Raw genomic sequence first — 13,072 nt, forward strand, 5'->3', positions numbered from 1 at the left:
AGACGGAAGCAGCCAGGGAATTCGCATTCAGGGACTCGACAATTTCGCGGGGATAAGGCTACCGCCAGGAAAATACCCGGCGGATGGTCGAAGAACGGTCCGGTCACGGGAGTCGGGAAACAAAACGTTTCTGGACCACAAAATGCCGATCGCAGACCGTCTGAGCACTTACTGATTTAACTAGTGTTCACAAAGGAAGACCGCGAGTCGTCCGTTAATTAAACAGACCGCAATTCGCTTCTGGAGTTTTAATCCCTCAGATATAAGTTTGAGTAACTTTACGAAATTACGAGATAGTCACGTTGCGTGTTATTCTGCTTTTAAGGTCATGTAGTACTCTGCATTCTTTCCGGAATCGTGCAAAGTACCTCAGACATTCACTTTTTGGCCCCTGAAATGTGGGAAATGCGGGAATAGAGTAACACGCGTCAAAAAACGACACATTTTTTTTACGACTCTCGGAATATGTGTAACTTTTCTGAATACCGTTGCTAAAGAGCGACGCACCGTCAAAGTTTGAACCCTTTTCGTTCGACTGTTTATTTGATATGGGAAGAAAAAGGATGAGCTTGCTCGATCGGCAAAGGTTGTAGTACTACATGACCTTAAGTGTCGTATATTGCTTCTTGTTCCAATGGAAGCGTGACGTGAACTTGAATCGTTTGAGTTTTCAAAAAACGGAACGAAATTGCGGGTGGACTTTAGAAATTATAAGCGAATAAAGGAAAGACGTTAGAGGGCTCAGATAAAGGATCAAATTTGCATGTCGGAGTTCTTTCGCTTCCCGTTATAAAAAGAACGTTAAGTTACAAAGTAAGCCAACTTGCGATTATAGACCGCAGCGACACTCGAAAAACAAAATTATGTACAGAAGAATAAAAGCCGAGGGGAAACCGGCGTGCTTTGCATATTGTCATTATTATCATTATTATTATTATTCGACTTGGAAAAATTTAATACAAAGAGAAATACTCAAATACGCCGCGTGTACACGATTCACGAGTAGGTACATGTGTAATATCGATAGCGTTTGTAATCTGATTACACCGATCCCTCCGCAATCTTTCGAGTATATCGATTGGCTCTCAGGCTTTGATCGTTTCCTTTTGAAATTATCGTTCAAAGACTCTCCTATTTATATTCACAAGCATTTCCAACAACCCACATATCAAATAACATTCAAGGAGAATGAAATTTATTTTCAAATGTTTTCTTTTGTCACGTGAATGATTTATCGGTATAAAAAGAGGATGACAAACGATAAATAAAAACACCCAAAGGAAAATACTAACGAGGTTGGTATTTTAACAAGGAAAACATACCTGCTTAACATCTCTTTGCGGTTATTCCATGTTTCGTTGCAATTATAACTGCGTTCTAAAGACCTTATTTGCCACCTTTGATAATTGACTAACCTCATCTCTGACCATCACGCATGACGGGCAAGTAAAACAACCGTCGGATGTCCATCATTTTTCCCGCAGAAATTGAGTTTCGCCTTTCGTTCCTTTCGCCATCTTTCCACCCCCGATTCTCTCCGATCGGATTTAATCGTCGATCCCACCCTCAAACTTGATTGCTCAGCCACTACACGATTACCTATTTATCCTCTTAAGCTGCTTTGGCCCGTCGATGCGAGTCGTCCAACAGTATCCGTAAGATGAAAAACTTGCGGCTTCAGGGTGACGGGTAAAAAACAATTACCGTCTACTCGTTATTCAACCCCTGGGTTGATCAATACCGTCGTACCTATACCACTCTCGGCACTTACAGGCAAACGTCAACCCGCCCAGATGTAATTAATTACCGCAGTATCGTTCCCGGACTATTTTACAATATCTCCCTACACGGTATTTCCCTCGTGAATCATTTTTTTTGCAACCGCGCTGGCTGGTTTTATTCTCAGTACTTTTTGCCGTGCCTTTTTTATAACCAACCTAACCATGAGACGAATAGGTTTTAAAGCCTGCCCGGCGACGTGTTTCGCAATCATTGATTACTCGCAAAATCGAGTTATACTTTCGAATATGGAAGAAAATATGCGATTCATCGAGACGCGAACGTCTGGTTTCAAGACTGGTGGGTTCTTGTTTTTACAGAATATTCAGATCTGAAAAAAGTCGACGTTTCGACGAACTTCAAGATCAATGGCACAGATCTTCAAAAGTTTGTTCTTTGGCAAACCGCGAGTAGGTTTAAATGCTCGAGCTGTGCTGAAATACAAGAAGAACCATCAAAGCTAGTCAAAGATCAGAGGGTGGTCGAGTTTGGATGAAAATATATCAAGCATCCTTTACTCGCGTAAATTCGGTTCTTCATTTGTTCTCTTGAAAAAAAAAGACGCTCTTCTTTCTTTGCTCGAATGAAAGCCGTCAAGTCCCCTCAAATCTTGACAAACTTCCAGAAATTCCTTTTCTGCAAAAACATTCGAGCTCTGCAGACCGCAATTATGGGGAAACAGAGATGAAAGAAACTAAACGTGATCCGTAAAACGACAAGTCAGGAATCCTAATTTCCAAACTTGTACTCCATATATTTTTTACAAGAACTTTTATTTCGGTGGGTGAAACAAGGAAAAACAACGCGTCATCGACTTGACGGAATTCTTTCCATCATACAGTTATGCAGAGCGACATGTTTGATTGACTAATTTAAATATCCCTCAGCGAAAGAGTCAAATTACGTATGCGTTGATTGTTCTAATCGATATTCATACCGTAACATGGTTGAATTAAATGTAACGTTCCAACGTTGCAAAAAAATGGTATTCGATCGATTCAACAATCACATTTCACTTCTCAGTGTAGATCGGTGAATTTGATTTAAATTGCGGGAAATTGAAGCTGGTCTTCGGATTACAAATCTTATCCGTATTCCGCATAGCCGTCTAAAAATTAGAGCTATTATGCGTGCAAAATGCGGAGCAACGTTTCCGGGGCATTGAAAATCCATCGGAGTGCCAAATCCGCGTTCGAATAACTGACAAGAAGAAAAATTACTCACGAGTCCCATCGAAGCGTGTCGCGATGGTGTCAAGAAAAGTATTCTGGGGGGCGAGGAGGCCCTTCCTGGCCGGCATTGGGGCCGCCCCGCCGCGCCGTGAGGCGCCTGCACCTGAAACAGAAATTTTCCTTCGAATAAAAAGTTCCCCCTCCTCTCATTTCCGCCCACATTCAGCGGTATTTTTCGCCGGAAAAAAGTGGGATGTTAAAGATGGAAGAAGTGGATCGATCGGAAATTCGTCAAACGTCTTCTCTCGCCTTTATACGCTGGGACATCCGTCGATCCTCGCGCAACAGGCGACGCGTTATATAATACGAATGTAGGGTGAAAGAAGAAATAAGAATCAGCACTTCCCAGGTCGTGAAAATCGCGTAAGGGGCTTTAATTCACGCACGTCTGCTTGAATCTTCGATTGTGAAAAATTGTTGACAATTATACGGGGGGGGGAAATACGTAATATAAGAAAATAAAATATCTCGTTCTCGGCCGTTAATTAAGGATTAATTTTGTTAGTTGAAACTGTGGGGATTAAAAGAAATCTCCGACTTCCAGCCGTTCCGTTGTAACTGTTACTCTGCTGCTGGCCCTGTTGATAATCATTGGGAACTTTTAAGCGGATTCAAACGTCTGCGAGTGAAAAACGCTGACGTTAAGAAGAGTTGGTAGATTTTTTTTAGTCTTTTTCTTTTTTCTTTTCTTTTTTTTTTATTTTTTTTTTTCTGTTTCTTACAGACATTTTTTTCTTGTTACCTTTTCTTGGTTTACCGCACACCGACGCATTCTTCGTACCATCTAATTCATCCTGATGTAAATATTATAGGCAAGAAACTCGCGCCGTAACGTATAAACCTGTTCTTCGAAAAAATTTGCGTTTATAATATGCATGCCTTAACTATCGTGCGTGTAACGGCTACTACAATATTATTATACATCAATTACGACGAGATGCGGCGACGCCGTAACGTTCCGGCTGCGAAATTTATAACGGGTGAAAAACATCCCGCCACTCAGACTTAATGACAATTTTTTTTTTTTTTCAACCCATCTGTAAAGTAAACCAGCTACCATGAATTTCGGTAATTTCATATGAGTTGGATTTGCCGGGGATTTTATTACTCTTTTACAAACTCTGTGATGTTCGGGCAGCCTGATTCATCGCAGAGAAATAATTTGTTCAAAGAACGAAAAATTTGTCGCGTAAAAATCGTTGTCAGTGGCGGAGTATTGAAATTTTCGAACGAAGATTGTGCGAAAATTTCGGATGTTTAAAATATCAAGCGCAAGAGTAACAATATTGCTTCGGCTCGATCATTGATTTGGTCATCTCTGAACGCAAATCGGTGAAAATTGACTGTTATCGGTGAATGCGTACCATTAGAATTTGCAGGTATGAATAAAGCAGCGAAAGAATCAGCGACATTCAGGCAAGAAGCAGGCCATTGATCCGTGACCGCATATTTGATTCGGCGCAAATATCAACAGAGGTCTGAAATAAACCGTCATGCGATATATCGATCTCACTAAAAATGAATGAAGCTTTTTCGCACCACTTAACATCGCGTCACGCATTGCCTGAGCACGTGTTTAATTCGAAGCTCCGGTTGTTGTATTCCGGACGATTCACGAGCATCGCCGACCACTTGGCAGGGCGTCAAAAATTTTAAACGAATTAAGTGTGCCTCTTTTGCGCGATCTAATTTTAACGTAACGTACGCACAGCCGCTGATTGTAAATTCGCTGATAAGGTGTTTTCGTCAAGTTTTAACGCTCGAAATTTATGGAGATGAATGGATAATAGGCGTTATCCGCAAGGTTGGCAATGTCGGGACAGCCATCATCCCTTGTTTCCAACTTCGTATTAGCGCGTCTTAAATTCAAGCTTATCGTTAATCTCCGAGGACGGTGAATGTAGCGTGCATGCCGTTGAATATCCGCGACATCGCGAAATTAACCGTGATATCCGCACTGGGTTATACGGCCTTTGAATTACCATATTCCAGAGTTAATTATCATTGCAGTACTGAGACCACGAGCGGAATTATTTACGATTAGTAGGTAAATCCTCTTCTCCGGCCTAACCAGTCTTTAAACTTCCGGCAGTGCGCCGATCGTTTTTAGTGCCAATGATCGAAAAATGACCAAGTTTCTTCCGCCAAATGAATTTCGAGTGATATCACGAAGCAAATCATCGACTCGTCTTGCGACCATCGAAATAATCTCAGTGTTGTATAACCGCGGTCGTTGCAACAACGAATTGGAAGTCTTTGGAGGCTCGACTCAGACGGTGGCGAATCAAAATATTATTACACGAAGGAGAAACGTGTTTCCGCAAGATGTGCAATTTCCAAACATGTAATCTATACCTAAAACATCTACGTATTTTTTCCTTCTCTGCAGAGTTCTCTACCGGGTTTTAAATAAACCTCTCTCCCTGAAGGAATATCCCTCGCTGAAAACGCACGCGTTATGATACTTTCTTTGAGCGTGTTTAACAAGGACGATAAATAGCGCGTTAAAAAAGGGGGAAGAAACTTTAGCTCGTTTTTTCTGCAGCACAGATCGTAAGTTCTCCGGTATATTCTGCTCGGCCGTTTGTGAATATAAAAGTGCAAATGCAAAACACAAACACACGGATAGTAGTACAGGCGATAATTTACAGCATATAAACAATTATATTTACGCACGATCAAACCGTGGCCCTGAAATAAATTTTACCTTGACGAAAATCTATAGCTCGTATTGATACCCAGAAACTGCGAGCGTTGCGTTAATCAATCATTCCGAAACTTACGTCACATGTTATAAATGGGAATGCTTCCGATACGCGTAGAGCAGCTTGCAGAGATAATGATTTTGTCGAATGGATGAGAAGAAGCAGCGATATTCGATGATGCTTCGTATTTTGCTGCGCGAGGAAATTGGCGAGAAAAAGAAAAATAAAAAAAAAAAAAAAGAAATAGATATACATCGGAAATTGGCGAACGAAATGTTGATTCCAAATGATGAATCGGGGTCGGTGCGGAGAATTGGATAAGGCTGCAGTAGATATTCTCGGCAAAAGCTTTTTCAGATACAACCCATCGGACCGAAATCCCGTTTTCCCACCGTAATGTTAACGTATGCGTTCGTCACTATATCGATTCATTTCGTTACCCGTACGGACGAAGCGGATGCGTTATCATTTTGACAGGGAACCCTCGACGAATATTCCCACTATTCCGAGTTTACCTCGGCGTAATTGACGCGCTGCGTTACGTTACACGTTTTGAATTCCCGGATGATGCGAGGCTTGCATTTGATTAATGAAATGTTTGACTTGTTGAACAAGCAAAATCGCTTGTCACATCAGCGACTTATAGCATCACTCGCGCCTTGAACAAACTCCAATTTAAGACGCACCCTGAATTATAATAAATATTAATTACGAATTTTAAAATACACAAACAGAACAGCTCACGTATCATCATATCGAGGTTGTTGGTCGTAGGAAATAATTGCAGCCTTGATTGCGCGTCTTGATTATTATCGCCAGTTCACTTAACCGAAATCCTGTGGGCGTCCGAATGAAATCTGCCGGAACATGAAACGTCTCGGAGATCTGGCTCCCGGAGAGTTAAGTACACAATACCCGCTACTGTCAGGAAGAACGTCTGCAGACGATGGGCAGCGCGAACGTGAACAAGACGGTACACAGATGTGGGTTGTTTGTTCCGTACGCGTTACATTGTGTTCCGAGACTTTGTTCGACCCATTCAAGGCTCGAGGCTGTTTCTTCCACCGCGTGGATACAATGCGGTGCGCTTGTATCGCAGGGCGTTAATTGAAACGCGCCGCATAATCGGCTGTATGCGGATAATCTGCCAGTCGAAGTTTGGAGGAGGCCGAGAAAAGTTGATACAGAACGTTGCTAGAACGAGGTGACGAAAAAAAGAGAAATTGGAAAGAGCTTGGTGGGCGATGAAAATATAATATTTTACGATCGTTGTGAAATATTATTCGAAAGGCTTGCGCTCTCGTAAAAACCTTTAACGATTATTACGCTTATTTATTGAATGGGTTATTTATAAGAGTAGGAAAAATAAACAACACTGCGTAAAATGAACTCGCATGCATCTTTATATCTGTTATACCGTATTTGCATATTGATAAACCGTCAACAAGTCAACAATCTACATACTTTTGTTGATATGGCAGTGAGCCCGCATGTGATCGCATCACCGTTTTCACCGTCAAACGTCAAATTTTTACTAGACATATTTTTAGCCCAAAACAAACGAGGCCACCCACTCGACTTGGCAAACTTGTTTCAATCCTGCAGGTAAAAAAATTAACCATTTGGATGGCTTGGATCGAACACGCGCACGGTCATGCGGGAAATATTTTAATTTCAGTAGCGTTGAAAAAACTATCCTTTTTTTTTATATAAATACATAGTTCAAGGAATGCAATTCCTCGACATTCGACGATCTCTGATTCAATTTCCCAAAGTACCGCATGAAGAATATATATCAATAAAAGCTGAGTATAAATGTCCAAATTTTTCTTTGCAACGTAATGCGTTCCTTCAATCCAAACAGGTGCCTTAAGCTAGGTTTTTATGGACCGGTTGGATATATTTCGATGCGAAGTAGCGACAGTAAATTTAGGTCAGCCATGTTGGGTCAGCCGTAAACAGACGTTTGATTTGACAAAACGAAGAGCCGAGAGATTCGGAGGGAATTTTTTAAACGATCATCGTGAATCAAGTCGAATCACGGACGTGTAGAGAAAAGCTCGCGTGATCTTTCGAATTGCGAAGCCAACCGCGGCTCGACTTGGATTGGGGCCAGCGATCCGTATACAGCAGCTCCGTCAAATCACCGAGTTCGCGATAACTCTCATCTCGCTTTTCACCGATAATTTTCCGAGTTGACGATTGACGTAACTGTCATTACTGTTATTAACATTACACTTATAACCGTTTTCCCACGCAGTGCATTTTCGCGAACGGGATGCGCGGCGAAACGTTTGTTCGCAGTGTAAAAACTTCGGAACAGTGATAGGCGATGAGAAAAGTTTCGAATCCCGATCCCTTTTTACTCCGTGATGTATCGCATCCTACGTAGTAAAGACTTTGATACTTTTGCGGATTACTCGTCCGTTAGTCCCTGCAGTCTAGAAACGACGATGCAAGACGCGTAGACAGCCGGGATATAACTAGGTACAACTATCCGTGGAAAACTGATCTCGAAAAGTCGTAGTCGATGAAAAGTCTTGCAAGTTTGCCGTTGCTAAATCGGCAGATCCCGTAAGAAATTGCAGAAAATCCAATCTCGAGGATTCTAGCCAGGCCTAATACCTGTCTCCTTTCATGAAAGAACTACACTCTAAGCCGTGTGGATAGAAATATCGTACAGACTGACGAAAATATTAAGCGGAATACGAATTCGGATACGCAGATTCTGAATTAGCACGTTTGTAGGTTTATCTGTAAATTGACTTTGAAGAAGGAAAAGTGGAAAAAAGCTGTTGAAATTACATTTACGCTATTTTTCAACATAATTTGAAATCCCATTTCAACGAAAAGAAAATCAATACGCTGTAGATACCTTTTGTCGAATAATAACTTTCGATTCGCGTGTAACGAGAGATTGAATTAGCAACAATTAGATTAGATCGACAACGGTTGTAGGAAGATGAATCGAGGGAAACACGAAGCAGTGCGTGTGCATTTAATTGACTCAGAGACCTTAGAGTGATTTTTGTGCCAACTTGTCGTGATCGAGTTTGTCCTACAGACGCTGTCAAAGAGCATTCGTATAATACGTTTGCTGTGTGATATAGTGGATTTCTCGAGACTATATTTTCATAACAAAATATTCCCCGTCTGTCTCAGCGGTTCGATGATCCTTTGAGGTATGATCGTGTGAGAAGATCAGCGACACGTTGACATACGCGCATAGTTGGAGGCACTCAAAGTAAAGTCGACCGTATAACTGACAGTCTGTTTCAAATTCAAGTAGTCTTAAGCGATGCTGGATCAGACGAAATCGACGATATTTGAAGAAAACAAATTATTCGTTCTCATCTGGCGGTACCTGCAGAGTGCAAACAGAATTTCTGTTCTCCTTTCTTTGGTTCAACGATATTTACGAACAGTATAAATTTTTTTACGAAAATATGTCGTCGCATTTCTTATTATAACTGTGCAAAAAATGAAATTAATTATTGTTCTCGTTGATAGGAAATTGTTGCTACGATGAAGAAAATTGAATTTATTACGAAACACGAGCGCGTGATGGGAAAAACATGTCACAATATTTTTAAAAAAAAATTGCAACATCTATAACGTAGGAAACCTATTACTGTCAAATGAATTTCTCCTTCGATTAACGATGAAAAAATTTAAAGCAAAATATTATTCCACAAATAGATTTTACCTCGGGAAAATATAGAGATTATTTTTTTTCAAATTGAGGTCACGTACGGCATAAAAAAAAACAAAAACAAAAATACGACTCGAATTTGTGGAATATTAATCCTCGGCATGGTCAAGTAACTAATTACCCTAGTTTTTTATCCCATGTTTTCCATTAACCACGCGGTGAAAAGTAGTAGTAATCCTCTGAGCTCCAGATACCCGTAAGCTTTTACCTGCACGATAAGGATGAGAGGTTTAAGCCTTAAATATTTACGCAAAAAATTGTACGATATTGGGTTCACATTTTTCTAATCTATCTTCGCGTCTGCGCGTAGTAGAACAATCTTTTTACTATTTAACAATTCACGGAATGCCAAGACAAGTGCAAAAAAGTAACGAAAATCAATCGATTAAATTTCTATCAATATTTATTTTCTTAACGTAGTCATTACAGAAATATCGTTTCCAAAGACTTGGATAATATAATCAAACAAATCGAATCAGAGAAGGGTGAATTTTAATTCTTACAACGACTTGCTCTACAATCAATAAATGAAAACGTATCACTTTAATTTTCCACATTCAAAAATCTCAATCTTACCAAAAACAGTTATACCTTACAGTGCATAGAGAACCTGATTGAACGTGCATTTATTATAAATCCCGAATCCCGTTGAATAGAGACGAAAAAATTCACCGAAGATGAGGTTGTAGTTTACGGATGATTGAAGGGGGTTGGTAAAAATTGAGTAAAACTTTCAAGAAAAATATCTCACGCGCATTATATTACGTCTTATAGGGTGATCCATCAGTTACGACAAAGCGATCGTAGCTGGTTCATCCGACAAAAAGCGGATCGATACCTTAAAGCATGGGGTTTGGCTGAGCGAAGGTGGGCGATAAATTTTTGCCAAAAAGCACTCAGACCCTAGAATTTCGCACCTGGGATCCTGTCTCGTCTTTCTCGCCTCGGGGCCTCGCGTATAGTCTAGATCCCGCGGTTTTAACAGGTGCTCCACATCTGCTCGGTTCTTTTTAGCCTTGGCAAAGCGTTCAAAACGTCGCCGTTTGACAGAGGAATGGACAAAGCTTGAGACACGAGCCGTGGATTCCGAGTTTCGGTTGACGATGAAATTTCGCGGGAAAAAATAGACCCGCAATATATATTTTACTTATATACGTATTAGAGGAATGATAGGTGCGATCGATGTGAGGCGATAAAAACGGGCCCAAATTCATTGTCCGTAATATGCGGTAAAAATCACGCGATTTACACTCAGTAAATAATTGTTCGACGTTTGATATGAGCAAATAAATTATGTTTGAATGTGAACCTATCAAACAATTTACCTGGCATGAGGAGGAAAATTTTGTTTCATTGGATAAAAATTTATTACGAACCATGATAAAAAATGGGTTGTTGTGAACAAACAAATTATCCAACCGGTTTATTCCCATTAAAATTGAACTTTCCTCTGCAGGGTTAGGTGTAATTGGCGAAAGAATTCGACTCACCGTGTTTTCGCACGAACATTTCCCCTCGTTTATCTCGGCACTGTATCCTGACCCCGGCTCCTAATCCTCAAAGTTTTCAATCGCAAATCTCTCGGGATTCCTTCCGTCGACAGGACGACGTACGCTGCACTATCGGATAACGCCCGGAGTAAAGTGAGAATTTATCGTTCATCCTGCGCGCTAACGATCCGTTCGTTATCGCCGTCAAGTTGCGAGCATATATATGTATAGATATCTGACATGTGTGCAGATATTTCGCGTAAAAGTGGAGAAAGAAAAAAGGGAAAAAATAAATTTCAGGGGGAAAACCACCAAGAAAAATCGAAAGTCAATCGATAACCGGCACTTTATTCGACCGACCGATTACATCCACGGCGTTATCTTATCGCTGCCGGATTTCAACGACACAACAGTGGGAGAGGGTGGGGGAGGGTTGCGACGTGCGTGCATGCAACCAAGCGTAATTTCACCGGTCGAAATTAGACCGGGAATACGGGATATATATGCTACAGAGAGAGAGAGAGAGAGAAGCGTGCGGATGCCACACGGCTAAAATCGCGTATTGCACTTGAAAAGTTCCATTTCGCACGAAAGCCGCGGCACAACTGATCCGGACGCACGCTCCTCGCCCGATCTTTATTAGTCTTACACTCTTGTCCCAAATTACATATATAAAAATAAAAATAGAGAACCGCCGCTGTACAGAAGCCCCACCGTGCAGTACAACGTCTTTAGCGTTCAACCCGGGCATAAATTCCTACACTAAATTACACACTTGCGATATTTTGCACTACTGCACTTTGCAGTTCCCGGAATCCTTGCGTGTACGTAGTACAACATATTTTTGCCAATTTTGCGTTTCTTTCCCTCCGTCTTCTCGTAGTTTTTCAATAAATTGCGAATACTAGAATACTGGCAAGGAGCGGACTGAGAATCTCTCGCAAAATCAACGGAAGATAATGTAACTCTGTACGCTGTACTGGAGAAAAAATCACGATTGGTAAATTTTAAGACGACTTTCAAGGAGTGTTGGCTTTTCAAAATTAGTGTGTATTTTGTTTAAAATGCTTTGCTAAATTTCGTTAAGTTACAAAGACGCGAATTAGTGATTTTTGCTACACGTCCATCGTTACAGTAACGTTACTAGCTTAATCTTCACATAATTTATTCATTCGAGGCCGTAAGTGTGAACGAAAAGTCGACGGTACGTGTTCAATAAGAGGCCGTTATTATACTTCGTTTTCAAGGGAGAGTTCTGGTGCATGAATGTGAGAACTATATTCGTCGATTTATCTCTCCCCCGACTTAAACGTTAGTGATCCTGCGGAGTCTCGGACTGGGGGAATCTCATCAACAAGTAGTATGGCGACGTAGCGACATAGTAACGTACATTGTACATATGCATACGAACCTTTTCAAAGGATCGAGAACTCTCACTGGTCCAGCATGTCGGTCCAGCACTTATCATACACCTGTCGGCACGACGCACTCAACTGATTGTTACAACGATTGTTTGAACCAACGAAAGGACAACGAATTGTTTACTTTTTTTCTTCCCTAGCAATTTATATTCAATACTTCGTTATCGATGAAAAAAAGTAAACCGTAAACCGCGCGCACTCGCGTCGGATGATTTATATCTCAATTTATACACCGCGCGCGCTACTTTCGGACTCGGTGTTAAAAACTAGCGGCGTTGGTAAAACAAACCGAGATAATCGCTGCCCCGTTTTGACAGATATAACGCGTATATCGGGTGTTCGAGGTAAAAGTTTGCGAGGTACGCCATTCGCTGCGGCACCCGCGTAACTAACCGAGAGAGCGACGAGGGGAGAGCTGCCGGTCTCTATCCTCCTGATGTCCCGGGCACTCCTGGCAGACTTGCGCCCCGCGAGGCACGCGCAACATGTGGAAAACCGAGGAGGGTGGCGATCCAAGGGGAGGCTATAAGCGAGCCCGAGGGCGCCCGGCGACCCGCGGCCGATTCTTCCTGCAGAGGTCAAAGGACCAGGGCGGGACTCCGGCGACGCGACGATAACCGGACGCTGCACCGACGTTCGCGAGGCGATTTCGATTAGCAAAACACCCGAGGAGGAGTTCAAGCCCTTTCATCCCTGCCCGGTTCTCTGCCCCCAAACGAGACGCCGTGCAATG

The 13,072-nt window shown here is 41.7% G+C and overlaps 1 protein-coding gene across 8 annotated transcripts in view; it reads right to left on the minus strand.

Annotated features, from left to right (window-relative positions):
* LOC107219691 (potassium voltage-gated channel subfamily H member 8) overlaps positions 1-13,072 on the minus strand; it is an 83,472-nt gene that overhangs the window by 50,497 nt on the left and 19,903 nt on the right. For 3 of the 8 annotated variants that reach the window (XM_046731164.1, XM_046731161.1, XM_046731159.1), the window contains exon 2: positions 3,004-3,114. The exons of 1 other annotated variant lie outside the window; for it this stretch is intronic. In XM_046731164.1, the coding sequence (XP_046587120.1) occupies positions 3,004-3,079 (76 nt within the window). In that variant the 5' untranslated portion in view covers positions 3,080-3,114. Of the gene's footprint in view, positions 1-3,003; positions 3,115-10,918; positions 11,492-12,308; positions 12,736-13,072 lie in introns of those variants that run through there. 4 more of the 8 variants (XM_046731162.1, XM_046731163.1, XM_046731160.1 and 1 more) reach the window with 4 other exon arrangements.

This window comes from Neodiprion lecontei, chromosome 2 (genome assembly GCF_021901455.1).
Source record: "Neodiprion lecontei isolate iyNeoLeco1 chromosome 2, iyNeoLeco1.1, whole genome shotgun sequence".
In the NCBI taxonomy this organism is placed as follows: Eukaryota; Metazoa; Arthropoda; class Insecta; order Hymenoptera; family Diprionidae; genus Neodiprion; species Neodiprion lecontei.